General features: G+C 38.8%; 1 protein-coding gene across 1 annotated transcript in view; it reads right to left on the bottom strand.

Moving 5' to 3' along the window:
• LOC141565539 (disintegrin and metalloproteinase domain-containing protein 10-like) overlaps positions 1 to 26,814 on the bottom strand; it is a 38,747-nt gene that overhangs the window by 3,271 nt on the left and 8,662 nt on the right. The window contains exons 3-11 of the mRNA XM_074308716.1: positions 25,038 to 25,163; positions 22,464 to 22,556; positions 19,282 to 19,450; positions 18,305 to 18,465; positions 15,265 to 15,436; positions 14,451 to 14,595; positions 10,252 to 10,435; positions 5,093 to 5,192; positions 2,859 to 3,079 (exon numbers count right to left, since the gene is read on the bottom strand). Coding sequence (XP_074164817.1) covers positions 2,859 to 3,079; positions 5,093 to 5,192; positions 10,252 to 10,435; positions 14,451 to 14,595; positions 15,265 to 15,436; positions 18,305 to 18,465; positions 19,282 to 19,450; positions 22,464 to 22,556; positions 25,038 to 25,163 — 1,371 coding nt within the window. The remainder of the gene's footprint in view (positions 1 to 2,858; positions 3,080 to 5,092; positions 5,193 to 10,251; positions 10,436 to 14,450; positions 14,596 to 15,264; positions 15,437 to 18,304; positions 18,466 to 19,281; positions 19,451 to 22,463; positions 22,557 to 25,037; positions 25,164 to 26,814) is intronic.

Here is a 26,814-nt window from a genome sequence, read left to right as displayed (position 1 = left end):
AGACTGAATGTAGATAAACACAAACTATTTTTATCTTTTTTTTTTCTCATGGTTTTTCTCTTCTGTTCTGATTTTTCTCTCCCAATGTGATACATATGGAAATATATGAAAAATGAATGTATATGTATAATAAAGTTTTTACATGTAACTGGATAAAATGAAAATTAAAAAAAAAATCCTGCATACCCTTTAATCCAGCAGTGCTATACGGGGTCTGTATCCCAGAGATATTATAAAAGAGGGGAAAAAACCAACATGTGCAAAAATGGTTGTGGCAGCCTTTTTTGTAGTGGCAAGAAACTGGAAACTGAATGGATGCCCATCAGTGGAGAATGGCTGGGTATATGAATGGGATGGAATATCATTAAGAAATGATAAACAGGATGAGAGAGGCCTGGAGAGTCTTACATGAACTGATGCTGAGTGAAATGAGAAGAATCAAGAAAACATTCTACACAATAACTGATCAGAAAATGGTCAACTGTGATGGACTTGACTCTTTTCAACAATGAAGTGATTCAAGGCAATCCTAATAGACTTGGTATGGAAAATGCCATCTGCATCCAGAGAGAGAACTATGGAAACTGAATGTGGATAAAAATATAGTATTTTCACCTTTTTTTGGACTTGTTTGTTTTCTCTCGTGTTTTTTTCCCTTTTGGTTTGATTTTTCTTGCACAACATGCTAAATATGCAAATATGTTTAAAAGAATTACAGATATTTGACTTATATAAGATTACTTGCTGTCTCTGCAGAAGATGGAGATAAAACAAGGGAAGGAAAAATTCGGAACACAAAGTCTTACAAAAATGAATGTTGAAAATTACCTTTACATGTATTTGGAAAAAAATAAAATATTATTAAAAAAAAAAACAGAAAAAAGAAAATTGAGACCCGGTGATGTGTTCTTGTCAAACCTCAAACCTGGGTAGTTATCCTTGCTTTTCCTCCTAAACAAATGTTGCCAGCCACCACTGGGGAAAATCACAAAGCCATCCTTTCAGAGACAACTGAAAATTTATGTCATCTACTCTCCATAAATTTCTTTTTCTGCGCTTCATCATAGTATTGAAGTAACTCTAGGGGCTGGTAAGTTATGCCAGGAGAGTTCTAGGTCTAACAGTTTTTAAACATGCTGGAAAGGCTTCAAGAACAATAGCTTATGTCTGGTTTCTGAGGATATAGATACCTGAGGACAAATTCATCACTAATAAGTAAGGCAGACATTTGGGGATGGATTTTTTGGCTACTGTAACCTATGAAACAAAAAATACAAAATAGACCTTAGCTCTATGCAGCTCATTTTTTCTTCTTCCATGATGGCTACAGAGTGATAAAAATCACACTTTTTAAAACTATTTCTAAATATGAGTTTAACTTTGTCACTCCACATGTGAGGTTTTCATTCAATGACCAGTGGGTAGAAAACTATTGGAGACACTGAAATAATATTAATCTTAATATATTCACTATACCTAAAATGCAGAATGGGAATTGCACTAAAATGCACTAATGGCAAGTGAATTCCAGTTTCTCCTTGCAAAGATAAATAAAAGATTAGGTGGATTTTATTGTATTCTGCTTCCTAAAAGCAGGTATTCTAAAGCATAACTTCTCTTGTGAGTGGTGTGAGACTGAGGACATAGGAGTGTGAATAAGACTGAGGACATAGTAGCTAAGAAAGTTGACAAAACAACAGAGCTGGGTGGCAGGTGATGAGAAGACTGTGAGCCAGGTGCTGAAATTATTGCGGGAAAGGAAAAGGAGAGAGGGGGAAATCTATAGAGGATAGCAACAAAGCACTGGAGAGGATGGGGCAAACTTTAAGGGGGGTACAAGGAGGGTATGAAAGCAACAGTGGGGAACAGGGATCATTTTTTTTTGTCCCTGTATGTCAGAGTTGTAGGAAAAGATATAGCCAGCATTGGTGTGGATACCAAGGGAATTCTGAATCATGGTAACAGATAACAGAATATATAAGACTAGAAATCAGATAATGAGAATTTAAAATATAGAAAAGGTGGGGTCTTAGAGAGGCAGGGGAGTTTCATAAAGCACTAGAGTCACAGAGATAGAGGGCATGGGCAAAACCAAAACAAAATACAGAGAAATAAAAGAAGCACAAAAAATTGAAACAGTTAACAGGAAGACCTCATATTTTTTAAACCAAAAGGAGGAAATTAGGATACTGTGATCAACTAAATATGGGGGGAATTATTGGCCTTCTAGTAAAATAAAAAAAAAGAAGCTGAAGATTATTAAAGGATAACTATATAAGGATGTGGCATGGAAATGTCAGAAAGAATGTGCAAAGTAATAATAAATAAGATGCTAATAGATATTTTCCTTTGAACTCTTGAAGAAACAGAATCTCTTTATATATATATATGTATGTATGTATGTATATGTATGTTTTTTGTTTTTTGTTTTGGTTTGGTTTTTTTTTAATGAGGCAATTGGTGTTAATTGACTTCCCAAAGTTATGCAGGTAGGAAGTATTAAGTTTTTAGGATCATATTTGAACTCAGGTTTTCCTGATTTCAGAGCTGGTGCTCTATCCACTGCACCACCTAGCTGCCCCTGGAGTCAGTTTTTTTTTTTTTTTTTAAATTTTGTACCTGGGGCATTTGTCATCAGCAAGGAAGAGATCCAGATGGAAAAGGGATTCCCTGATGACATCCCTCTTCCCCAAGCTAGTCCTTCCAATAGGGGAAGTTGAAATACCCTGAGTCTTCTCATATATATATATATATATATATATATATATATATATATATTTTTTTTTTTTTAGTTAGAGCAGAGAAAAGACAGCAGGAAGAGTCCCAGAGCAGGTGAGCTACCAGCTAGGAGCCCTCACCTTCATCCAGGCAGCCAGGTCCTCCAGCTCCATGAAGCCTACAATGGCATTTTTTACTCTGGCCATTGGCCCATCCTCGTCCACCAGGCGGCAGATGTGAAACTTGTCGCAGTAGCCCTGGCGGCCCTTGCACGCTGTGCCGGGGGTAAGTGCGACCCGGCTGCCATTGAACTCGGACTTCAGCAGGGAGGATGTGGTGCTGGCACAGGTCTGAGGCCGGCCTGTGGAGAAAGATAGAGAACCAAGCTTATGGAGGATCAGCTTTCCCTGCCCTTTGCCTTCACAACCGGCTGGAGCTGTCCATGGTTCTAAGGAAAGGGCCTGCAATTTGGAGATCTGGGGCTGGTGGTCTCACTGTTATAAGAGCCAACATATAGCACCTACTGGGTGCCGGGCACCATGCTGAGCACTTTACAATCATAATCTCGCTTTATCCTTACAGCCATCCTGGAAGGGAGGTGTTATTATCTCCGTTTCACAGATGAGGAAACAGGCAGATAGAGCTTGCCCAGGCTTCCATAGTCAGTGTCCTGAGGTTGGATTTGCCTTTGGTCCTCCTGACTCCAGGCTCGATGCTCTGTCTGCTATCACACTCAACCTCCCCTTGTTCTATGGTGTTGGAAACCTTTTTTTATCTCCATCTGGGTCATCACTGTAGTCATTATGATTAACAGTAGCTGTGCTTAGAATCAGCAAGATCCTGGGGTCAGATACTTATTGCCTGTTTGACCCTGGGTAGGTCACTGCATTTGCTGCCTCAGTTTCCACATATATAAAATGGGAAGAAGAATAGCACCTCTCCACCCTTGCCCTGGTTGTTACGAGGATCAAATATCTGTAAAGAACTTAACATAACAACCTAAGTGTTAGTTATTATTATTATTAACAGTAAACCTAACTGCACATACTGACCCAGCCATGTCCTCTCACTCTAATTCCTCATCTTCATAAATCGTAGAAGATCTATTCAGTGCACCACAGGCTCGCTTTGTTTTGGTTTGTTTTTCATAAATATATTTTGTGACTGCCAGCTCATCATTAGGCCTGTCCAGCCATCATCCCATCCCTGTGTTACCTGCCTCAGTCTTTTACAGTTTTTGGTGCCGTCTTTTACACCACTTTGCTAATACATCCTCCTCATGTCCACTATCCCACGGCTCTCTGAGGTTTAAAAACACCATCCCCATGATAGTTCTAGGAAGTGGATTTTTAAAATATCATGATTCCCATTGGGCAAAACAAGGACCCAAGAACATAAGGAGCCAGTCATGTAGCCAGAATAGAGTAGGATGAGGGTAGAATTCAAAATCAATATCTAGAGCTGTTTCCTTTTCCCACTCCTGCTCCTTCAGGCCTCCATTGGTCATGAAGTACTCCTGATATTTCTACAGGACAAGGCTCTTTTTTGCATTGATCCTCTGATATCAGCCTATATTTCCACCTTCGGCACACATTCATACTTTTAAAATCAGAGCTGGTCTGAGGAGTTCTTTTTTTTTCTTCTTTTTCTTCTTCTTCTTCTTTTTTTTTTTTAAGGAGTTCTTAAGACAAAGAGTGGAATTAAATAAAATTAATTCCAGAGAAATTAAGTGCCTTGCTCAGGGCAGTAAAAGGCTGAGCTGGTATTTGAGACCAGGGCTTCCACTTCTGAATCTTGGACTAAATGTCCTCAAAAGTCTCTTCCAGGTTTAAGATTCTATCTATGACTACATATGACTGTTTCCACCCTCTCCCACATTTCACCTTCACATCCCTTCCTTTCATGTATCCACTCCACATCTCAGTTCCCAAAGGCCTGCAATGGCAAGAAGTTGGTAGGTGACCACAGGATAAATGTCTTAAGGACAGTGCAGATCTTCCCTCTTCTACTGCCCCCATACCTGGTTCCCAGTACTAATCTCACCCCTAGTTCTCAACTTCTGCTGGAAGGAATGGGATAACACAAAGAAGGACATTTCTTTTAGTCACTCAGAATATCTGAAGCTCTCTTAGCAATCATAAGTTTTACCTCCATAGCACTTAGAATATTTAAAAAGAATGACTTTCTGAAGACAGCTTTGTTGGAGTTATTATGGAGAGAGGAGGTGACTGTTAAAAAGCTAGCTACTAAGTGGCAGAGCCAAGGTCCCCTTTCTCCAAATCCAGGTCTATCCCCTTCACCTCCGGGTTTCTAGTGATTACAGACTATACCATTCTGCCCATGATACCCCTAGGGATTCCTGTCCAGGAGATACCTGGCTTCTGGCAGCAAAGGTGACACTGCTCCCATGGGGAGATGCTGACACATTCACAGGATTCCAAACCATGGCTGAGGCACAGAGAGCCTCTGCAGCTCTGTGGAGACAGAAGATAACAGGATTGAGTGTTGGAAAGATCTAGCTTATTTTATAGTTGGGAAAAAGGAGTCTGGGAAAAAGGAAATGACTTGCTTATGGTCATAGAGTAGCAGAGAAAGGATTCAGACCTAATTTCAAATTTCATATTCATTGTTCTTTATACGCCGCGACTGAGGTATTAGGCCAAGGGACTTCTTAATTAATACCAAACCATCAAGTACAAACTCCTCAGCCTCGCATGCAATGTGACCCTCTAACCTATATGAGCCCACAGTCCCAGGTCTTCTTCTATATCCCCTATTGTCTGCCCATGTCGCAGCTTGGAAAGAGATTTAGAAGAGCCTTGTTGAATTGAATTGGATTTGGGGGAGATGTAGCACAGAGAGGGAACAGTAACTCATGGGATGCTATTTGTGATCATAGCACAAAATCAAAGCTTCAGAGTTGGTCAATTGGACATAACTGATCTCTCTCCACTGTATTCAGATGGTCTTCCCGCCCTTGCTTAAATGCCTCAATTTGGGAGATCCATCATTTTCTAGGCAACCCATTCCATGGTGAGAAATATCTCTTTGTGAGAAAGCTTTTCTTACATAAGTCTAAATATTCCTTTTTGTACTTTACACTCCTGATCCTGCCCAATTCCTCTGTGGTGTGATAGTATTTCAGATGCTAAAAGATGGTTGTCTTCTGCTCATCTCCAAGGTAAATCCCTCCAGTTTCTTCAGCAAACTCATAGAACATGAACTTTGAGAACTCTTACCATTCTAATTGCCTTCTTCAGGATGCTCTCTAGCTTATCACTGAAAGGTCAAGTGATTTGTCCAGAGTCATGTGTCAGATGTTAGACTTAAACCCAGGTTTTCCTGGTTCCCTTCTTTTTTTTGGCATTTAAAGTTCTTTACCACTTGACCTCAGCCTACTTTCCTGCACATGTTATACATTATTTCCTTTCATATGCTCTCTAGTACTACCAAACTGGTCTTCTCATGCACAATGCTCCATCTCCTTCCTTCCTTCCTTTGAACTGGCTGTCCTTGTGCCTAAAATGCACTCTTTTGCTTCTAAGAACAACTTCTTCCCTTCAAGAGTCACCTTGAATATGCCCTTCTGAATAAAGATTTTCTTCAGCTCTCAATGCTCTTCCTCCCCTAACTAAAATCTTGGTTTTGTTGCTCATATACTCTATATACATATACACATTATCTCTCCTGCTAGACTGTGAGCTCCTGGAAGGCAGGGACTCTTTCCTTTTTGTCTTTGATATTCAACACTTAGCTCAGTAGATAGTATGCTATAAATGAGGAACAGCTCTGGATCTTCAAGTAATTGAAGGAGAATAAGATATAAGAAGATATCTTCTTAATGGAAAGACAGGAAGGAATCAGTTTATAAGGGCTTTAAGTGCCAATCAGGATTTTATATTTAATCATAGAGGTAAGAGAAAGCCTTAAATACTTGATCATTAGCAGATGGATTGAAAAAGGATTCTGAAAAACAGAGAAGGTAATGCATTTCCACCACACAGGACTGTTTGTGTGGTGTTGTATGCTGACCAGTCATGTCCAACTCTTCATAGATCAACATAGCACACAAGGTCTTCCATCCTCCACTAACTCCTGAGGTCTATCTAAGCACATACTCATTGCTTTCATTACATTATTTATCCATCTCATCCTCTGCCATCTCCCTTTCATTTTATCAAGGAGCTTTCCTAACATCAAAATTTTTTCTAAAGAATTATGTATTCTTATTAGTATTTAAGGTTCACTGTTGTTATTTGGTCTTCCAGTCTATTGTCCAAAGGATTCTTAAAAGTGTTCTCCAGCACTACAATTCAAAAGTATCAATTCTGTGGTGCTCAGGTTAATTTACAGTTCAATTTTCACAATCATTCATTGCTACTGGAAAAACCATAGATTTGACTATATGAACCTTTGTCAGTAAAGTGATGTTTCTGCTTTTTAGAATGCTGTTCAGATTTGCTTCAGCTTTCCTCCAATAAACAAGTGTCTTAATTTCATGACTGTAGTTCCTGTGTAGTGAATATAAAATCTTACTGCTTCTATTTCTTCTCCTTCTCTTTGCCAGGAAATGATGAGACCAGTTGCCAAGATATTAGTTTTTTTGATGTTAAGTTTCAAGCCAACTTTTGCATTCTCCTCTTTTATTTTCATCAGGAAGTTTCTTAATTCTTCACTTTCTGCCATCAAAGTGGTATCATCTATATATCTAAGATTGTTGATATTTTTCTTGGCAATCTTAATTCTTGCTTTGGATTTGTCCAGCCTGGCATATCACATGATATACTTTGCATATAAAATAAATAACTCCTTTTCCAATCTTAAACCAATCAGTTGTTCCATGTTAGGTTCTAACTGTTGGTTCTTGGTTTGCATTCTGTTCTTTGGGAAACAAATAAGATTATCTGGCACTCCTATCCTTTTAAGAACTTGCCACATTTTGTTGTGATCCACACAGTCAGAGGCTTTAGTGCAGTCAATGAAGCAAAAGTTATCCTTTCCATGTTATGATTTTCCCCATGTGGTTTTGATATATTGTGGGTTAGCATAAAAAATTAAAAGATTTTTGGTGAGTTTTACAGAAGCTATAGATGACATGCAAAACAGCCAGCAGATGACCCAGAGCCTATGACCAATAATTAACCCACATTTTACATAATGTACAGTGAACACTCCATAAAATAAAAAGGAAAGATTCAGACTTCTCTAATTCAAATTTTACAAGGATTTTCTAGATCATGGGGGCTGTAGATGTTTTTCTGAAACTCTCTTGCTTTCTCCATAATCCAGTGAATGCTGACAATGCGATCTCTAGTTCTTCTGTCTCTTTGAAAACCAGTGTGTTCTGGTAATTCTTAGTTCACTTGTTGCTGAAGTCTAGCTTGCAGAATCTTATGTGCAATTTTTGTGAAATGTGAAATAAGTAAAATTTCTTAGTAATTTGAACATTCCTTTGCATTGTCCTTCTTTAGTATTGGAATGGAAGCTGTTCTTTTCCAATCCAATGGCCAATGGATTGTTTTCCAAATTTGGTGGCATATTGGGTACAATATTTTAATAGTATTTTCTTTTAGGATTTTAAATAACTCAGCTGAAATTCCATCACCTCCATTAGCCCTACTATTAGCAATACTTCCCCCCCCACTAATAGTATTTTTTTCTTAATATATATAAAGATAGGTTTTTTTTTTTTGTTTTGTTTTGTTTTTGTTTTGTTTTGTTTTGTTTTTTGAGGCTGGGGTTAAGTGACTTGCCCAGGTCACATAGCTAGGAAGTGTTAAGTGTCTGAGACCAAATTCGAACTCAGATCTTCCTGAATTCAAGGCTGGTGCTCTATCCCCTGCACCACCTAGCTGCCCCCAAGATAGTTTTTAACATTCACTTTGATAAGAATTTGTGTTCCAAATTTTTCTTCCTTTCTTACTTACCTCTGCCTTCTCCAAAATATAATCTGCTATAGGTTAAGTATGTGTAATTCTTTTAGAAATATCTCCATATATGTCATGTTGTGTAAGAAAAATTAGATCAAAAGGCAAAGAAAAATCATGAGAAAGAATAGAATAAACAAACAATCAAGTGAAAATTTTATGCTTTGATCCACATTTATTCTCTAATAGTTCTCTTTCTGGTTGTGGATGCACTTTCTGAATCACCACATGTTAATACTTTCTAAGGCCCACTTGACTTCCTTCTTCAGATCACTGAGACACTGTTGGGCTTCTAGTGGTTATCTTTTTCTTGTATAGTTCTTTTGTGTATTCTCGACACCTCTTCATCTCTTTGACTTCTCTAAAGTCCCTACCATTTTTGTCTTTTATCATACCCATTTTTCATGAAAGTTCCCTTGATTTCTCTAATTTTCTTGCTGAGAGATCTTGTTTTTCCCATTCTGTTTTTTCCTATTTCTTTATATTGCTCATTTACAGAAACCCTTTTATCTCACTCTGCTCTATTCTCTGGAATTCTGCATCCAGTTGTATCTTTCCTTTTCTCCTTTACCTTTCACTTTCCTTCTTCAGTTACCAGTAAAGCATCTTCAGATGCCATTTTGTTTTTTTTGCTCTTTGTTTTCTTTGGACTGTTTTTTGTTGCTTCCTCTTGTAAAGCCTCGTGAACTTCTGGCCACAGTTCTTCATGAACTCTGTCTCCAGATCTGATCCTGTAAATCTCATCATCACCTGCATTCATTTAGGTCACACCTAGGAGGTCCAAGAAAGCAGCTAGGGGGCGCCATAGAGCATAGAGTTTCCCTTATCTTTTGATTTCCTACTTTAGCATTTGAATCTCCTATGATGAATGTAATAGTTTTGGTTGGTTTTTTTTTTTTTTTTGTTTGTTTGTTTTTGTTTGTTTTTTTTTAGCATTATTTTTAGATGTTGTACAACTTTCTATGGTCTCCTTTTCCAGCAGATTACCTTTTACCAGAACTCTCTTATGTTCTGTGACCTGTCCATCATGGATAACCCTAGACAGCATGGCTCATAGTGCCATTGAGCAAGGCAAGCCCCTCCGCCATGACAAGGCAGCAATGGGTTGGGGGGGGGGTAAGTAGAGGGAAGGGTCTGTGTAAAGAGGGAGACAAAACATATAAGTCATAGAGTAGTTGCAATGCAGCTGGAGGAGGAAAGTGAGACAAAGGTAGAATGGTGGATGGTTGGAGGGCTAGAGAGCTGGACCTGTGTGAGGGTGAGCAAGTCAATTCACTGCCTGACTCAGTTTCCTCATCTGCAAATTGGGAATATAAATAGCCCTTCCCTCCAAGAGATGTTCTGATGATCAGATGAAATATTATTTGTAAAGTGGCTAGCACACAGTAGGTGCTGAATAGATGCTTATTTCCTTCCTTCAGGTAGAAAAGTTTATATTCTGTCATTCAGATAATAGGAAGCCGTTTCAGACAGTTGAGCAGGCTAGAGATAGAGTTAGACATTAAAAGTCATTTCGGTAGATCTGATAGGGATAAATTAGAGGAAAATAAAGAGAGAAAGACCAACTAGAAGGCTCTCTCTACTACAAAGCTGAGACCAGACTCACCCCATCAAGGCAGATCTGAGCTCCCATGAGACATGGAGTAAAGTTGGCCTTGGGCTCAGGGACAGGGCAGTGGGCACTGTTTCCCAGGCAGGCGCTCTCCCATAGGCACTCTGTCTCAGCTTGGCACAGCTTTCCCACTGAGAAATATTTGCAGTCGGGGCTACAGCAGGGGCCTTGGCTGGGACTGAAAGAGGAAATACATCACTTTGTTACCCAGGGCCCAGCTATAAGCCCTGCTAAAGGTAGCCCTAGGACGGAAGCCCTGAACAGCTAAGAACACAATAATACTTCATTTTTTCATGTTCCACAATTTATTTAGCCAAGTATAAAGAGTTGGGTTCCTACTTTGTCTCTAATTCTTTGCTATCTTTTAAAAACAATTTTATTTATCTATTTTTGTTACATTTTAAGGTCTGAACTGTCTCCTTCCCTCCCTTCCCACTTCACAATAGAAAAGACCATACTTTGGCACAAATACATTTATATGTATGTATGTGTGTGTGTATTTATACATATATAAATATATATATATTTGTAAAAAATATACTATCTATAAAAATACTATCTGTATGTCTATTTATGAATTCTTTCTCTGAAGGTAGGTTGTAACAACTTCCTTCACAAATTCTTTGTAGGTGAGTTGAGTATTCATAATACTCAGAATAACTTAGTCATTCACAGTTAATTCTTCAAACAACATTGCTATTATTATATACTTGGTTCTGCTCATTTCACTTTTCATTATTTCATGCAAATCTTTTTATGTTTTTCCAAAATCAACCACCTCATTATTTGTTACAGCACAGTAATATTCCATCACAATCACATACCATAACTTGTTTAGCCATCCCTTAATTAAGAGGTATCCCTCAATTTCTAGTTCTTTGCCACCATAAACTCTTTATTTGTGGCATAAAAGCTGCATAAATATTTTAAATCATATAAATTTTCTCCTTTTTCTCTGATCACACTGGGAAAAAGTAGTAGTTCTGGTCAAATATATTCAATTTTATAACTTTTGGGGCATAATTCCAGATTGTTCTTCAAAATGGTTGGATCAGTTCTATTACAAGTGCATTAATTCCTCATTTTTTCCACATCTCTTCCAACAGCTACCATTTTAGCCAATCTGTTAAGTGGAAGATGGCATCTCAAAGTTGTTTTAATTTGCATTGTTCTAATCAATAATGATTTTGAGCATTTAAAAAATGACTTTAAATAGCTTTGACTTCCTTGAAAAACTATCTGCTCATATCCTTGGACCATTTATCAATTGGGGAATGACTCATTTTCTTTTGAATTTGATAGTTATATATTTGAGATATAAGACCTTTTTCCAAGAAACTCTGTAAATTCCTCTTCCCCAATTTTCTGCTTTTCTTATAATTTTAGTTATATTGGCTTTGTTTATGTGAAACTTTTTTAATTGAGTGTAATCAAAATTATCCATTTATCATAATTTTCTCTATCTCTTATTTATCCACAAATTCTTCTCCTATTCACAAGTCTGACAGGTAATGTGTTTCAGGTTCTTCTAATTTACTTATGATATCTCCCTTTATAGATCATGTATCCATTTTGGACCTTATCTTGGAAAATGGTACAATTTCTGCCAGACTGCATCTTAGTTTTTCCAACAATTTTTACCAAGTAGCGAATTCTTATCCCACAAACTTGAGTCTTTATATAACACAAGGTTATTATAATAATTTACTATTGTATATTGAATATTAACTCTGCTTCATCAATCAACCTTTCTATTTCTTAGCCACTATCAGAGTTTTGATAATTACTGTCTTATAATAATTTAAGATCTGGTACTGCTAAGCCATCTTCCTTAATATATTTTTCCCATTAATTCCTTTGATATTCTTGACCCTCTTATTCTTCCAAATGAATTTTGTTCTTATTTTTTTCTAACCTGATAAGATAAGTTTTTGGTAATTTATTGGGATGACATTAAATAAGTACATTAGTTTAAGTAGAATTGTCATTTGCATTTTATTGATTCTGTTCACCCATGAACAATTATTATTTCACCAATTATTTAATCTGGCATTTTTATATAAACAGTGTTTTATAATTATGTTAATGTAGTTCTTGGGTGTGTCTTGACAGATGTACCCCCAGTATTTTATGCTAGCTATGATTATTTTAAATGGGGTATTTCTTACCATCTCTTCTTTTGTTGGTGATACATAGAAATGCTGATGATTTATGTGGGTTTATTTTATATCCTGCTACTTTGCTAAAAATTATTAATTTTTTTCAACTAGAATTTTAGTTGCAATTCTTTGCTATCATAAAAAAATGCTGCTATGTATATTTTGGTGAAGATGGGGAATTTCTTCTTTTCAATGGCCTTATTGAAATATAAGCCTAGTAAGAGACTCTTTGAGTCAAATGGGATAGAGTCCAGTGATCCTCAAAATTTTTAAATAGGGAGCCTAATCTTTTAGTTTTTACTTGATTTAGTAATTTAAACCCTATATATATCATATATACATATATATGATATGTATAGTATTTTTTCTCAAATATATGTAGATGATGTGAGTAAGAAAATACAAATTCATTTACAATTATTGAGTTCATGGTAGTTTTTGTTATCAAGTATATTTTAACACCAATAGACACTAAAACGACCTATGACACTGTTTAGTGTAAAAAAGGGGTCATGAAAAGGTTGGTAATGGGTAGCTAAGTGGTAGCTGAATAGAATACTGGCTCTGGAGTCAGGAAGACCTGAATTAAAATCTGGCCTCAGACAAGGGAAACAAGCAGAACCAGGAATACGTTGTACACAGTAGCCACAGGTTTGTGCAATAATCAACTGTGATAGACTTGGTTTGTAAGCCCTGCCCCTTCTTATGAAGGCGCTTTTGGGCAAGTCATAATGAGGATGATTCTTTTTATTCACATTTCTATAGCATATTGAGGCTTACGAAACATTTTCTTTACTAAAACCCCATCCAAGAAATAGCACAAGGTTTACTATCTCTGTTTTAAAATGAGAAAATTGAAGCTCAGGGAGATGAACTGTCAGAGAGAAGTTTGGAGCTCAAGTCTTTGGACTCTTAATTCCAGTGCTTGACTATAATTCAGGGGGTTGGGCTAAATTAACTCCAGGGTGTCTTCTACCTCTGGTGGCTCTCATTTTGTGAGAAGTATATTTGAAATCTTTTGAGTAAAATTGAAAATATTAAGAAATTCTATTTTCTCTAGTATAAAAGCTCTTTCTGAACCTGCTCTCCTCAAAAAACTGCGTGATAGTGGAAGACAGATCTTTCCTAAGAAAATGTGTTAAGGGAGTATATTGCATTGGAGCCACTCTGGAATGAGTGGCCAGTGAGTGACCCAAGAGAAGATTCCATTCTTCTATCATTCAGAAGAGATTCCCCATATTGAACAGAAGAAGGATTACATTAAATCTTTGAGGGGGAGTGGTTCCAGGAAGGAACTGCATAGTGACTATCATGGGATGTTAACCTCAGACTCTTATTTTCACATATTACAGTCTTTTCCTTGTCCAAGATTCCTCACATTAGCTTGGGGTAGAATCATGTCCAAGGCATGGAAAGACTAGGTCACTTTGGACATTCCTCTCCAAGACCCAGAAATGCTTGGATATTAGAAAATAACAATATTTGTAAAGTTCTTAGCCCACTTAGTAAGTACTATATGAACATTAGCTATTGTTATTATTTGTGGCTAGGTGGTGCAATGGATAGAGTGCCAAGCCTGGAGTCAGGAAGACTCATCTTCGTGAGTTCAATTCATTCCTCATATACTTGGTAGCTGTGTGATGATGGGCAAATGACTTAACCCTATTTGCTTTATTTCCTCATCTGTAAAAGTAGCTGGAGAAGGAAACACAAAATACTCCAGTATCTTTTTGCCAAGAAAACCCCAAATAGGGTCACGAAGAGTTGTGTGCAATGGAACAACAATTATTGTAATTATTATTAAATAAAATTGTTTCTGGCAGGCTTTTGCCTGAAATGCAGAGCCCGGTACTAAAGCAACAATTCCACCCCCCTCATCTGACAAAAGGTAAAACTGAAGCCCAGGAGTGGGAAGGGTCACTTAATAATGGCAGCCCAGTGATCAGAGCCCAATTCTGGACTCCTTGTCTGGGGCTCTGGGATGGATGGAGGGGGGTTGGAGGGTGAGGGGGTGCAGAGTTAGCAGGCCCCTACCTGCACTGCACCCCGGCCTTCAGCTGGCAGCGGAGCTCTTCTCTCTCACTGGCGCCATAGCAACAGGGGTCTGTGGTGCTGCTTCCCACATCACACCCCTCTCCGGGGTCCAGCACATGGTTTCCACAAATGGGCCGGTCAGTTTCTAGGAACAAAGAAATGCAGTTGAGAGGGGACAAGTGGGACGAGGGACAGAGACTGTGATTTTGGCCACACCTGCCATAGGACAGGTAGGTGACACAGGGATTCAAATCCAACCTCAGACACATATTAGCTAAGTGATCCCGGGCAAGTCCCTGAACTTCTACTTACCTCAGTTTCCCCATTTGTAAAATGGGAATCATAATAATAGATCTGACCTCCCAGGGTGGTTATGAGGATAAAATGAGATAATAATAGTCCAGCCTTTAGCACAGTGGCTGGCACATGGTAAGTGCTACATAAATGTTATCTATAGCTGTCATTATGCTTCTAATCATTAAGTTCATTTCACAAGATTTAGACCTGACCTTGGGGTCTTAGAGACTGGGAACTACTATTGGGAAGCAAGGCAGAGGACAGAAAGGCTCAGACAGTGCTTTTAGATAGTACTTTCATGTTTGGAATCCTCCCTGGTGCTGTTGGCTTCTTTGCCATTGATAAGCTCAATGGAAAGACCTGGTTAAAAACCAGCAGTCCGTAGCATCAGGCTGAGAGATGGGTGCCCCCATGGGAACTAGCATCCGCATCTGTTGCCCTCCCAAGTCCACAAGGTGATGCCCTGAATCCCTGACTCCTCTTACAGAAGATTGTTCCATCCAGCTTCCCTGCTTACCCACAAAACACTGATCCTTCTTGCCTCGGAGCGTCTTCCCAATGAAGGTTGTGCTACATGGGGAGAACCGGTCATTGTTGGGCTGATCACCATCGGTGGCGTGGGCAAACATTAGGAAGTTCCCGTGGGTGGTATCCAGGCTGAAGCGGGCACACTGCTGGCTCTCATCATGCTGAAAAAGGGGGCACACATGTCCGCAGTTAGTTCAGAATAACATTTCCCCTCATTCTCCTAATCCCCAACACAATTCCTTGCCAATGGGGGTCACCCACTGAGGGTTCCCTTTTCATCTCTAACTATAATTAAGAAAAGACACAATTTCTAAGCCTGTTTCCTCATTGGTACAATGGGGCAGTCCTTGCCCATTTCACCCCATAGGATTGCTCCTAGTGAGAAAGGCATTTGGGGAGCCATGATCATAGGTTTCATTAGTCATTCCCTGCAGTGCCCTCCCCATTCATCTCTGTAATCTAAAAATACTCCAGTGTCCAACAGGGAAGGTCTTACACAAATGCCCATATTTGAACCCCAAGTTACCTGCAATTATGCTTGCTCATTGCTTCAAGCCCCTTTTGAAATCCTACCTCCTCCGTGGAGTTTTCCATTTCACACTAGAATGAGTAAAACTTGATGATGATCTCTCCCTTTTCTCTTCTCTCAGTTCAATCATTTAGAATTCAATCATTGAATTCTAAAACCTCACTTTTTGTGATGCCATTTGGGGTTTTCTTGGCAAAGATACTGGAATAGTTTGCCAATTTTTTTCTCTAGCTTATTTTACAGATGAGGAAGCTGAGGCACACAGAGTTAAATGACTTGCCCAGATTCACCCAGCTAGGAAGGATCTGAGGCCAGATTTCAACTCAGGAAGATGAGTTGACCTGACTTTGAGCCTAGCACTCTGTGTACTATGCCACCTAGCTGCAAAGTGCTTCATAAATACTATCTCATCCTGTCAATAACCCTGGAAAGTAGGGACTATTATCATGCCCATTTTACAGATGAGAAAACACAGACTGAGAGAGAATCAGTACTAAGGATAAGCCCAGAGTCACAGAGCTGGGAAGTGTCTGAGATGGGAATAGTGTTTATATTGTCCTGAGCCCAAGTCCAGCACTATCCAATGTACCTAGCCAGAATCTCCTCACCAATCTCCTCGGTAAATCATCATCCGGCCTTTGCCTGAAGACCTTGGTTATAGAGACCTAGTTACAGTCCACAGGACTACTTTTGGAATCAGAGAACCTAGCTTCAAATCCAACTTTGGCTATCAGATAGGGAGATCAGTCTGTGTGAATGCATGGAGATAAAAGATAGAATGTCAAGTTTAGGGAGTGACTAGTAAGATGCTACAGAATGGAGAATGCATGAAACAGAATACAAAAAAAGAAGGATGGGGAAAGGATGCTTCCAAATTAGGGCGGATGGAGAGAGCTATTAAATGCTAGGATGAAGAGTTTGTACTTTCTTAGAGGCAATAGCGACCCACTCAAGATTCTTGAGCAGTATAATCACCACTCTATTTTGAATTGAAAATTAGATCCTCAAATTCATCTGGTGATCGCTCCCTAGCTTCAGACTACAAAACCCCAATATAATCAAAGAACCCCAAACCTTTGCTAAAAATCCTAATAGGATTTGGCCCACTGAGGAGTTATTTCTTCTCAGTGTAAACCCATCTTTGCTAAAAACAAACAAACAAACAAACAAAAAAACCCTACCTTTGGTAAATTCTTTTGGAAAAGCCCACTGAGAAGTTATTTCTCAATATAATAAACCCATTTTTTTTTGCCACAAAAAAAGATTCTTGAGCAGTAACAGGACATGGTCAGCCCTTCAGAATATTATTTTGGCAACTATGGAAATCTAATGGAGGAAAGCAGAGAGACTAATTAGGAAGCTATTGCAATAGTCCAAATGAGAAGTGAGAACTTAAATCATAGCAAGGCTGCGGCTGATAATAATAGTTAACATGTATTAAGCAGTTCAATTTTTCCAAAGTGTTCTGTGTACATTTCCTCCTTTGTAGCTTATAAAAGGAGCCATTCCCAATCATCCTGAGCTATATCTGGCCACTGAACCCAGATAGCTCTGTAAGGAAAGTGAGGCAGGTGACCTTGTACAGCCTCTTCCCTCTTCCACTTAAATCCAATCTGCTTGCCCATGGGGATATCCCCTCCGTGATGTCATGGTTCTCTTCAACAATGAAGGACAAAGAACAAAAACAAAACAACAAGAAGCTGATAACTACTATGTGAAGTCAGCACTCCTATGCTACAGATAAGGAAACTGAGGCACAGAGACACAATGTCTTGTCTATGGTCAAACAGCTAGAAAGTATCAAAGGCAAGATTTAAAACTAGCTTTCCTGGGATGAAATCTATCTTGAACTGAGGAAACTAGATAGATACAGTGCCAGGCCTGAAATCTGGAAGGCCTGAATTAAAAATCTAGCCCTAGACATTTATGAGTCACTGAAGCTCTATTTACCTCAGTTTACCCATCTGTAAAATAAGTATAATAATGGTGTCTACCTCCCAAGGTTTCTTTGAGACTCAAGTGAAATAATATTTATAAAGTGCTCAGTACATTGTCTGGCACACAGTAAGCATTATATGAATATTGACTTTTATTCTTATTAAACCAGCCTTGACACTGTGAATGGGGAGAAGGGGATGGATGATGTTTAGAGCTGACATAAGCATATCACTGATTTGTACCTCTCCATAGAGAAAGTTATGCTGGGGAAATCCAAGAATCCTAGAATTTTAGAGCTTTAAGTGAATTTAGGAATAATCTATTGGGTTTTACTCTTTCATCTCACAGGTGGGAAAAGTGAGATCCAATTGAGGGAAGTTATTTGGTTAAGTCAGTGCCAGAGGTGGGACAAGAGCCTGGCCCTTTTGCTCATAATCTAATGCTAAAGAAAGATTGTATAGTTTTTGTTGCTTTTTGCTCACTGAGAAGCTCTTCAGGGAAAGGAAGGGCAGAGACCTATCTAGGACTGATCTTGGAGAAACTGGGATAAAAGTCTACTCACATGCGCCCCTAAGCTGTGGCCCAGCTCATGGGCCAGTGTGATGTGGATAATGCGGGATGGGAGGTAATGGCCATATTTCTGAATTGTGATCAGTCCTGTGTTCAAAGACCTCAGTGAACCTTGAAACATTCTGTGCTTTGAGCAAATGCCACCCAGGTCCCCTGGAACGAAGCAGAAAAAGGATGAGATTCTTCCCTTGAGGCTCCCAGGAGAAATCTATAGGGAATCTGAAACTCATTATCATCCTCCAAGTTTAAAGTTTCAGAATGCTCTGCCTCCTTTTTCTTCCCACATCCAGGTCAGCATCTCACTCTGCTGATCCCACTTTCCATATGATCTTGACCCAACACAAGCCTTTATCTCTTCTTATCTGGATTATCATAATAACCTAAAAATTGCTGAGTATTCAAATAAGAAATGTCATGAAGGTTCATAGAGATGAACTGATTTGCTGACAACCCCATAACAAGAAAGTGATAAAGCTGCTCCTTGAACCCAGGTCTTCTGATTATACCACCATTCTTGAAATTGCTTCCTACCTGATCCTCTGCCTTTTAGTTTTCTCTGCTATATAAGCAGCCAAATTTATCTTTCTAAAGACCTTTTTAATCCACTTCTCAGAAATCTTCAATGGCTCTGTTTTACTTGTCACATTAAGGACTAACAATTCAAGTTTAACAGGATTAAATATTGGAAATCCCCTTGTTTTTTAGATGGGAGAAGTAAGGTCCATAGTTGGGGAGTGACTTTCAGAATAGCCAACCATCTGGGCAGTGATCAGCAAGATTGATTTCAAATCTACATAATCTAACTCCAGATCCAGTGTTCTTTCCATTAAACCACCCACATCACACTACAATCTGCTCCCTGCCTGTGCATTTAACTTTATCTACCACTTCCCCTTTATATATCACTCTCTTCTATACAAGCCAGTCTCTTCCCATCCCCACTGCCCAGAGTCCCCCAGCTCAGCTCACCAGCTTGCCCATTAAAGGCAATTCCAAGGATTCCACTGTAGTCTCTGTCTGTTAAAAGGTAAGATAAGCAATAACCATCCCAGTTGGACTGAGCATGCAACATCAGGAGCTTCTCTGGACCGATGAAGGGTGAGTACATGGAGCTGGTAGGGTCCTCTTCCTGTACAACCTAAGAACAAAGAAGGGATATTGATGGTTCCCTCCTCTGATGGGTGAACAAAGGGCTTAGGGTACTTATGGTTCTAATCACCAACAAACCATCCCTAATGGATGAGATGTTTCGAGACTAAGTAGTCCCTATTTACTGTTTCTGACTTCAGTGTCTGGTGGATAGTCTTTTTCCTCCCCAATTCTTGCCCCGGAATTAGGAAACTTTAATTTAGTTTTGATACTTCCTCAAACATTTCAACCTCCTAGTTTCTCAGTATACTTATTTCTCATGATCTATTCCTCCACTCCATCAAAGCCATAGAGATGGTTGATCTTGCCATCACTCACAGCTATTCCACTTTTGTGTTCATGAACTCTGAAATTCCTTTGCTAAAGTTTACATTTTATTTTTTTCAGTCAATGAAAATCTGCTTTCTCTCCCTTCCATCTCTCTACCCTTCTCAATGAAAAAGAAAAACAAACAAGTATAGTGAAGCAAAACACATTTCTGCATTGTCCATGTTAAAAAAAAAAGAGTTTCCCTAAAATTTGTTTAACTATGAGCCTTTCATCTATTAGAAAATGGGCAGCATGTCTCATCTTGAGTCCTCTGGAACTGTGATTGATCATTGTATTGATCGGAGTTCTTAAGTATTTCAAAGCTGTTTGTTTTTACAATCTTGTCATCTTTGTATAAGCTGCTCTCCTCATTCTGCCCACCTCTGCATCATTTCATACAAGAAATCATTCTTTTTATCATATCTTTTACCACAATAGAATTTCATCACATTCCTATAACATTGTTCAACCATTGTCCAGTTGATGACTACTTTCATTCTTTGCCACCACAAAAACAGCTGTTACAAATATTTTTGTTTGTTTTGTTTAGAACTAAATGAATAAATGAATGAAGCATTTACAAAAGCTGACTATGTGCAAAGCTCCGTACTAAGATTTGGGGATACAAAGAAGAAAATTAAGACATCTCCTGCTCTCAAGTTGTTCACATTTCAATGATGGAGTCATCACATATACAAGGTTTTAGCTGCGAGTTCAATGGACAGATCCCATGGTCCTTAAGATCCAGAAGCAAAGCAACAGGTCTTTTTCTTTTTTTAGCTGAGGCAATTGGGGTTAAGTGACTTGCTCAGGGTTACACAGCTAGAAAGTGCTAAGGTCTGAGAGCAGATTTGAACTCAGGTGCTCCTGACTTCAGGGCTGGTGCTGCGTCCACATGCCCCAACAGCTCTTCTTCAAGATCATTTCCACTGATTAAATCATATCAGTATCAGATATTGAACCATTTGACAGTGTCAAGTACTTTAATGACAAGAACTTTCTTTTCTGGGTCTTCAGCAGCTGTAGTTGTAGCACCTGCAGCATTTCCATAGGGGTTGTTCCCAGATGACAGTTAAGTTCTGGAAACACTGTTATTCCTAAGGCTTTGGGGCCCATTGTAATGTGAGCTTCCTGAGAGCAAGGGCATGTTTCTGCTTTTCTTTGTGTATTCAGCAGGTGGTACAGTGCTTCACGCACAGCGTCACTTAACAAATGCGTGCTGATTGGCTAACAGTTCTTCACATCTTATTTGTAATCAGCAGCACAATTTTATGACACAGCTGGCTAAGAAAAGAGCATTGTGTGGGACCACAGCTGGGCTTCAGCCTGGGCCCGCAGTGGATATGGAACTGAGTGCTGAGGTCATCAACATGAAAACCGAAGCCACCGAGGATGAGGATGGGGAGAGCATGAAGATCACTAAATAGTAGTGGACAGCAGAAGGAAAGAGTCACCTGGAAGCTGGCGGAGAAACGGAGGAGCAGTTAGATGCCTTCTCAACAGACATCTCACTCCCTACTTTTCTAAGCAAATTAAGGACATCTCTCAGAAAGTCCTTTATCTTCTTCATTCTAAACCCCAAAATTACTCATTATTTCCCTTGGTTCACACCTTTGATCTTACCTTTAGGGAGGAAGTAGCCTGACCTTTTATATATATATATATATATATATATATATATATATATATATATATATATATAGGCTAATAGGCTAAGACCAACTCTATTACTTGCACTCTGAATCTCTGTCTATTCACATCCCCTCTGGAAGTTTGACTCATCTTCACATTCAACATCTCCATGTCTACTAAGTCTTTCCCCACTGCCCACAAACATGCACTCCCAGTCCTTAAGAAAACCCTTCATTTGGTCCATTTGCTTCATTCGTCTCTGTGCCCCGCTCCTGATTCCTTTCCTTTCTCTACCAGATCCCATTAGACTTCTCACCCTGGAAACTATCTTCACCACTGTATTCTTGCAGCCTTCCCATGCTTAAAATTCCCTCCACTCATGCAGCTCTTACCTATCTTTTATTTTATCTCCAAAGACTTTGAAGGATGGCAACTGATATAGGAATGAGAATAACGGATTGGGAGAATAGGGAAATAGATTAAACATTGTGTTGAATATAGGGATTGAGTTTAGAAGGAGAGGGGTCATTTTAAGGGTGAAAAGATCAAAGATCATTATTAAAAATAGAATTTTTAAAGGTTAAGATTAAAAAAGTGAAACAGTTTTGGGCAGTGCTTTGCTCAGAGATATTTCTGAGTTTGTCATGAATTACAGAGACTGATAAACTCTGAAGGCAAGGTGTCTAAAGGGACATCCTTATGAATATTGAAGTCACCAAGATAAAACTGGAGGGTGGGATGAAGAAGACTCTCCTGAGTTTGATACTGAACTCGTTAAGAAAGGGTGGTCTGTAGCCAGGAGATGCAACAAGAATCTGGACAGAAACCTCCAGATGAATGGAGAGTATTTCAAAGAGAGACTGATGAATTATGGTGGTGGAGAGAAGATCTAGGAGCCAGGAACAGCATTGGGATGGGGGTGGGAAGGAAAGTCTGTCTCCTTCAAAGGAAGAGAGGCTGATATGAATTATGGTGGTGGAGAGAGCTAGGATCGTCAGGATTGGGATGGGGGTGGGAAGGAAAGTCTGTTTCTTCCATGGAAACAAGCTTGTACTACTTACATGCAAGGTTTTTATTTTGAAGTCTATATATTTGATGCCTCCAAAATCAGCTTTTTCATAAATGGTATTCACAGCTTTTACATAGCTGGCAATCTGCCAAGGGGGAAAAATTAGTAACATTAACCCATCTCCACAGGAAACATATGGAAAAACTCAAAAAGTAGCTCATCCTTCCAGCTGTTTTAAGGAAATTCAACCAAGCCTGATGTTTTCTACCACTCTTACTATGTTATAAAAGGATTTGGTAAATTAAGTTCATAAAACACCAGAGATGAAAGTCAGAGTACAGAATGATGGGGCTGGAAGAGACCTTGTAACCTGGCATCCTGGGGCTGAAAAAGATTTTAGAGAACATAGAATATCAGGACCCAAAAGATTCTGGGAAGCTAGAGAGAATGTTAGATCTGGAAATTATCTGAGGCATCAGATACTCCAACTCTAATATCACAGAGGAGGAAAAATGAGGCTCAGAAAAAGCTAATGACTTGTTAACATCTCACAAAGCCAGTGTCTGAACTGGAACTAGAATTCAAGTCTCTTTATTCCTAGTGTAGGGTTATTTTTCTTCTTTCTTCCTTTTTTTTCCCCTGAGGTAATCGGGGTTAAGTGACTTGCCCAGAGTCACACAGCTAGGAAGTGTTAAGTGTCTGAGGCCAGATTTGAACTCAGGTTCTCTTGACTTCAGGGCTCGTGCTCTATCACTGTGCCCCTTATTTTTCTTATTTCACATTACTTCTCCAATTTAGCACTCCCATCTCAGGAAGTCTGGGTAACTTCTGTGCTACTACTTCCCTAAACTACTTGTCTAGGGAAACTCACAGAAAAGTAGTGTTGGAGCTAGAAGGAACTTCTGGGGTCCCTTAGTCCCTAGCTGCTTAAACTGCAATTCGCAACCCCTTATGGGAATCATGAAATTATGATTTATTATCAGTAAATGTTCTACTTGGATACTTATTTTATATATCTATATAGCCAGGATCACATAAAAATTTCTTGGCAAAAAGGGATTATGAGTGGTAAAAGTTTAAGAAGTCCCAGTCTACTCCATCCCCTAATTTTACAGATAAGGAAATTGAGGTCCAGAGGAGATAAGTGACTTGCCCAATGTCACACAGGTAATAAATAAATAAGGGATTATTGTGTGGGATAACCTACAACTGGGATTTGAAGTAGATTCTCTGACTCCAAATTCAACTCTCTTTGCATTAGAGTTTAATAAATGTTTATCGATTGATTGAACAAAACCTACAGACCTCTTTCCAAATCCCTTGAGATTGCAGCTTGTTGTGAAAATCATATGAAATAATATAAATAAAATTGCTTTTTAAGCTATAAATGCCTGGGTGAACTAGAATTCTTATTAAATATTGGTCCTTTCCCTGGAGCTCATCAGAGTTGGCTATGGATCTAAAGATAAATTTGCATTCCCAGGAGCAATGATGCCAGCTATACAGGAGTTGGAGACTAGGAATCAGGACTGCAGCTATTATGTCCAAGGTATTGGGAATTCCCAGATGAGGAAAAGTCCCTCTCCCATTGCTGGCAGGCATCTTCTCAGCAATTTATGACATTAGAGGGTTGCCTAGGTCACCAAGAGATTATAGGATTTGCTCAGGCTTACACAGATCAATATAAGTCAGAGAAGAGACTTGAACGCAGTCTCTGAGGCTAGCTCTCTAGCCACTACATCCCACTGCCTCTCAAAAAGGGAGTCAGGTAGCAAAAGGGTACTTAGAATTATCTTTCCCTCATGAAAATAAAGAATTTCCTATCTAAGTCTTTGATCTGATTCCTCCCCTTTTAAAATGGAGTCTGATAAGATAATCTGCAAAAGAAATGCCATTAAGTATGTTGCCTTGCTTTAAAATAACTAATATGTTCTGGAGGGAAAAGATTCATCTTTGAATTTTAAGTTTGTGTTAGATTTAAGTGATATAAAAATATTTTGTTTTTTTATAGTTGAGTTGTGGAAAAGGATTGGATGGGAAAAGTATTTTGCAGAGCTATCAATGTCCAAATAAAAAAAGAAATATATAATAAAAGTATTTGAGCAGTGAAAAAAGAAGGGAGTAAGAGCCCCCGGTAGTCTTCATACATTGCAATGCCAAAAAACAATGGAACAACCCAACCCCACTCAGATATGGCTAGGCTGGTCTTTGGGCAATCAAAACAGTCTGCCCAATAGACCAAAAGTTCATGTCCCTGCAGTGCTAAGGTCCACAAGGAGCTGCCCTTATAATAGCCCTGTGAGGTTGGCACTGCAAATAGTAATGTAGCTTTTCTTCATATGGGGAAATTAGATCTCAGACAGATATGACACAATTTACTGAGGGCTACAAAGCTATTAAGGACCAGATGTGGGGCTTGAAACCAGTGAAAGTTACCAGATCTCTGTTTCTCCTCTTCTGTTTTTCCTATTCTATCATGTAGACCTGAGGTGGGAGATGGGGACCCTCTGCTCTCTTATCCTTGGGATCAGTTCCCTGCATCTTCCTTTGGGCTAGATCTCCCAATTCTCAGATTGAAAGGTATCAGAGAGATGGATGAGTCTCTCAGAGCCCTGGCAGAGCTTACCTGAGCAACCACAGACTCCAGGCTCCCAAATCTCCTATAAAATAAAAAGTCAGCTTTGAAGTGCATGAGACATGATGTTCTGGAGTAGTCAAGGCTCCTTTTCTGCCTTGGTAACGCTTCCTTTTCCTGGGGAGATGAGAATTAGTTAGTCAACAAGAACTTTTGGTTCACTCTTGTTACTTCACAGTTGGCCCCCAAGACTTTATCCATCTATTCACCCAACAGATCCAGTGAAAATTTTCTAAAGCGCTTAGTTAATACATAGTTGGCACATAAGTAGGCACTATATAAATGCTTATTAACTTATCTTCCCTTCCCCATTTTTCATCAAGCATTTAGTCAGCACTTTCTGTGTTAGGCACTCTTCTGAACTCTGGGAGAAATAAAGACCAAAATACAACCACTCCTGCCCGAAATGAGCTTATATTCATTCTTTTGTTAGAGACAGTACGTGCAAATATAAGTAACTACAGAATATTTACACAGAATATGATTTTTGGAGGCAAGAGCACTGGGATCTGGGGAGACCAGGATAGACTCCATGTGAGGCAGTGTTTGAGTTGAGTTTTGAAGAAAAAGGGATCCTAAGAGCCTGGTATTATTGGTGAATTTGGCCATGAATCATCCTAGCTTCTGTCTTTGATGACTCTGTAAGAGGTTGATGACAATTCAATTTTGCCTTCCTTTAATCCAATTCACTCACATCATCCATCTTTCATTATTTTTAAAATTTTATTATCAGAAAAGAGATGGAGGTGTCCTTCTTGCTTTCCTTCCCATTCTTCTTATTGGCTGCTCCCCCCCCAGCTTGGAACATTTTCTCTCTCCATTTTCACTCACTGATTTCACTGGCATCTTTCACAACTGAGCACAAATATTATCTTCTGCAAGTCTTTTCTGGAACCCAATCAGTGCTTTCCTTTGGAAATTATCATTCGCCTACTCCATATATACATATATATCTATAGACATAGATAGAGATAGATAATGATATTATCTATGCATATATGTGTATTAGTATAAGTGTATATGTGCACATATATGTACATATATATGTGTGTATACATATTTAAATACAAAATATGTGTGTGGAGATGAATATATATATATATGTATATATGTGTCTCTTTATATATATATGTAAAAGAGTTGTTTGCATTTTATCTCCTCCATTAAAATGTGAGCTTATTGAAGGCAGGGGCCAAGTTTTTGCTTTTCTTTGAATCCTCAGCACTTAGCACAACATCCAACAAATAAGTGCTTAATAAAGACTTCTGAACTTCCTGACTGAGAATCATATAACATTAGGATGTTTGGAATATGGGATAGAGAAAATCAGATCCTTAGAAGCCAGAACATAAAATATCAGAATTAAGAGGGATTTTAGAACATGGAAAGTTGGATATGATAGATTCTATAGAACACACTCTCAGGTTTTCTCCATCTGTAAAAAAAAAAAAAAAAGTTTCACTTCATTCTATCTCAAGCTATCATCTTATTTGCCCTCTCCCTTTTCCAGACTTAGAAAAAACAAACAATACCCTTATTTCTTTTCCTCTTGCTAATTGCTTTGCCCTGTTCGATTTTTTTCAGAACTCTTCATTCAAATGAAACCATACTCCCCACTCTCAATTGCCAGATCTGCTGGTCTTTTCTTAGTTCTCATTCTTTAGTCACATAGTGACACTCTCTCCTACTATATTGTTCTTTCTTCTTTGGGATTTTATGACAATACTTTTTCTTGATTTTCCTATTAATCTGATTATTCCTTCTCAGT

This window comes from Sminthopsis crassicaudata, chromosome 1 (assembly GCF_048593235.1).
Source record: "Sminthopsis crassicaudata isolate SCR6 chromosome 1, ASM4859323v1, whole genome shotgun sequence".
Classification (NCBI taxonomy): domain Eukaryota; kingdom Metazoa; phylum Chordata; class Mammalia; order Dasyuromorphia; family Dasyuridae; genus Sminthopsis; species Sminthopsis crassicaudata.
Note: the sequence above shows the minus strand (reverse complement) of the source record. Positions and strands in the feature narration are given on the sequence as shown.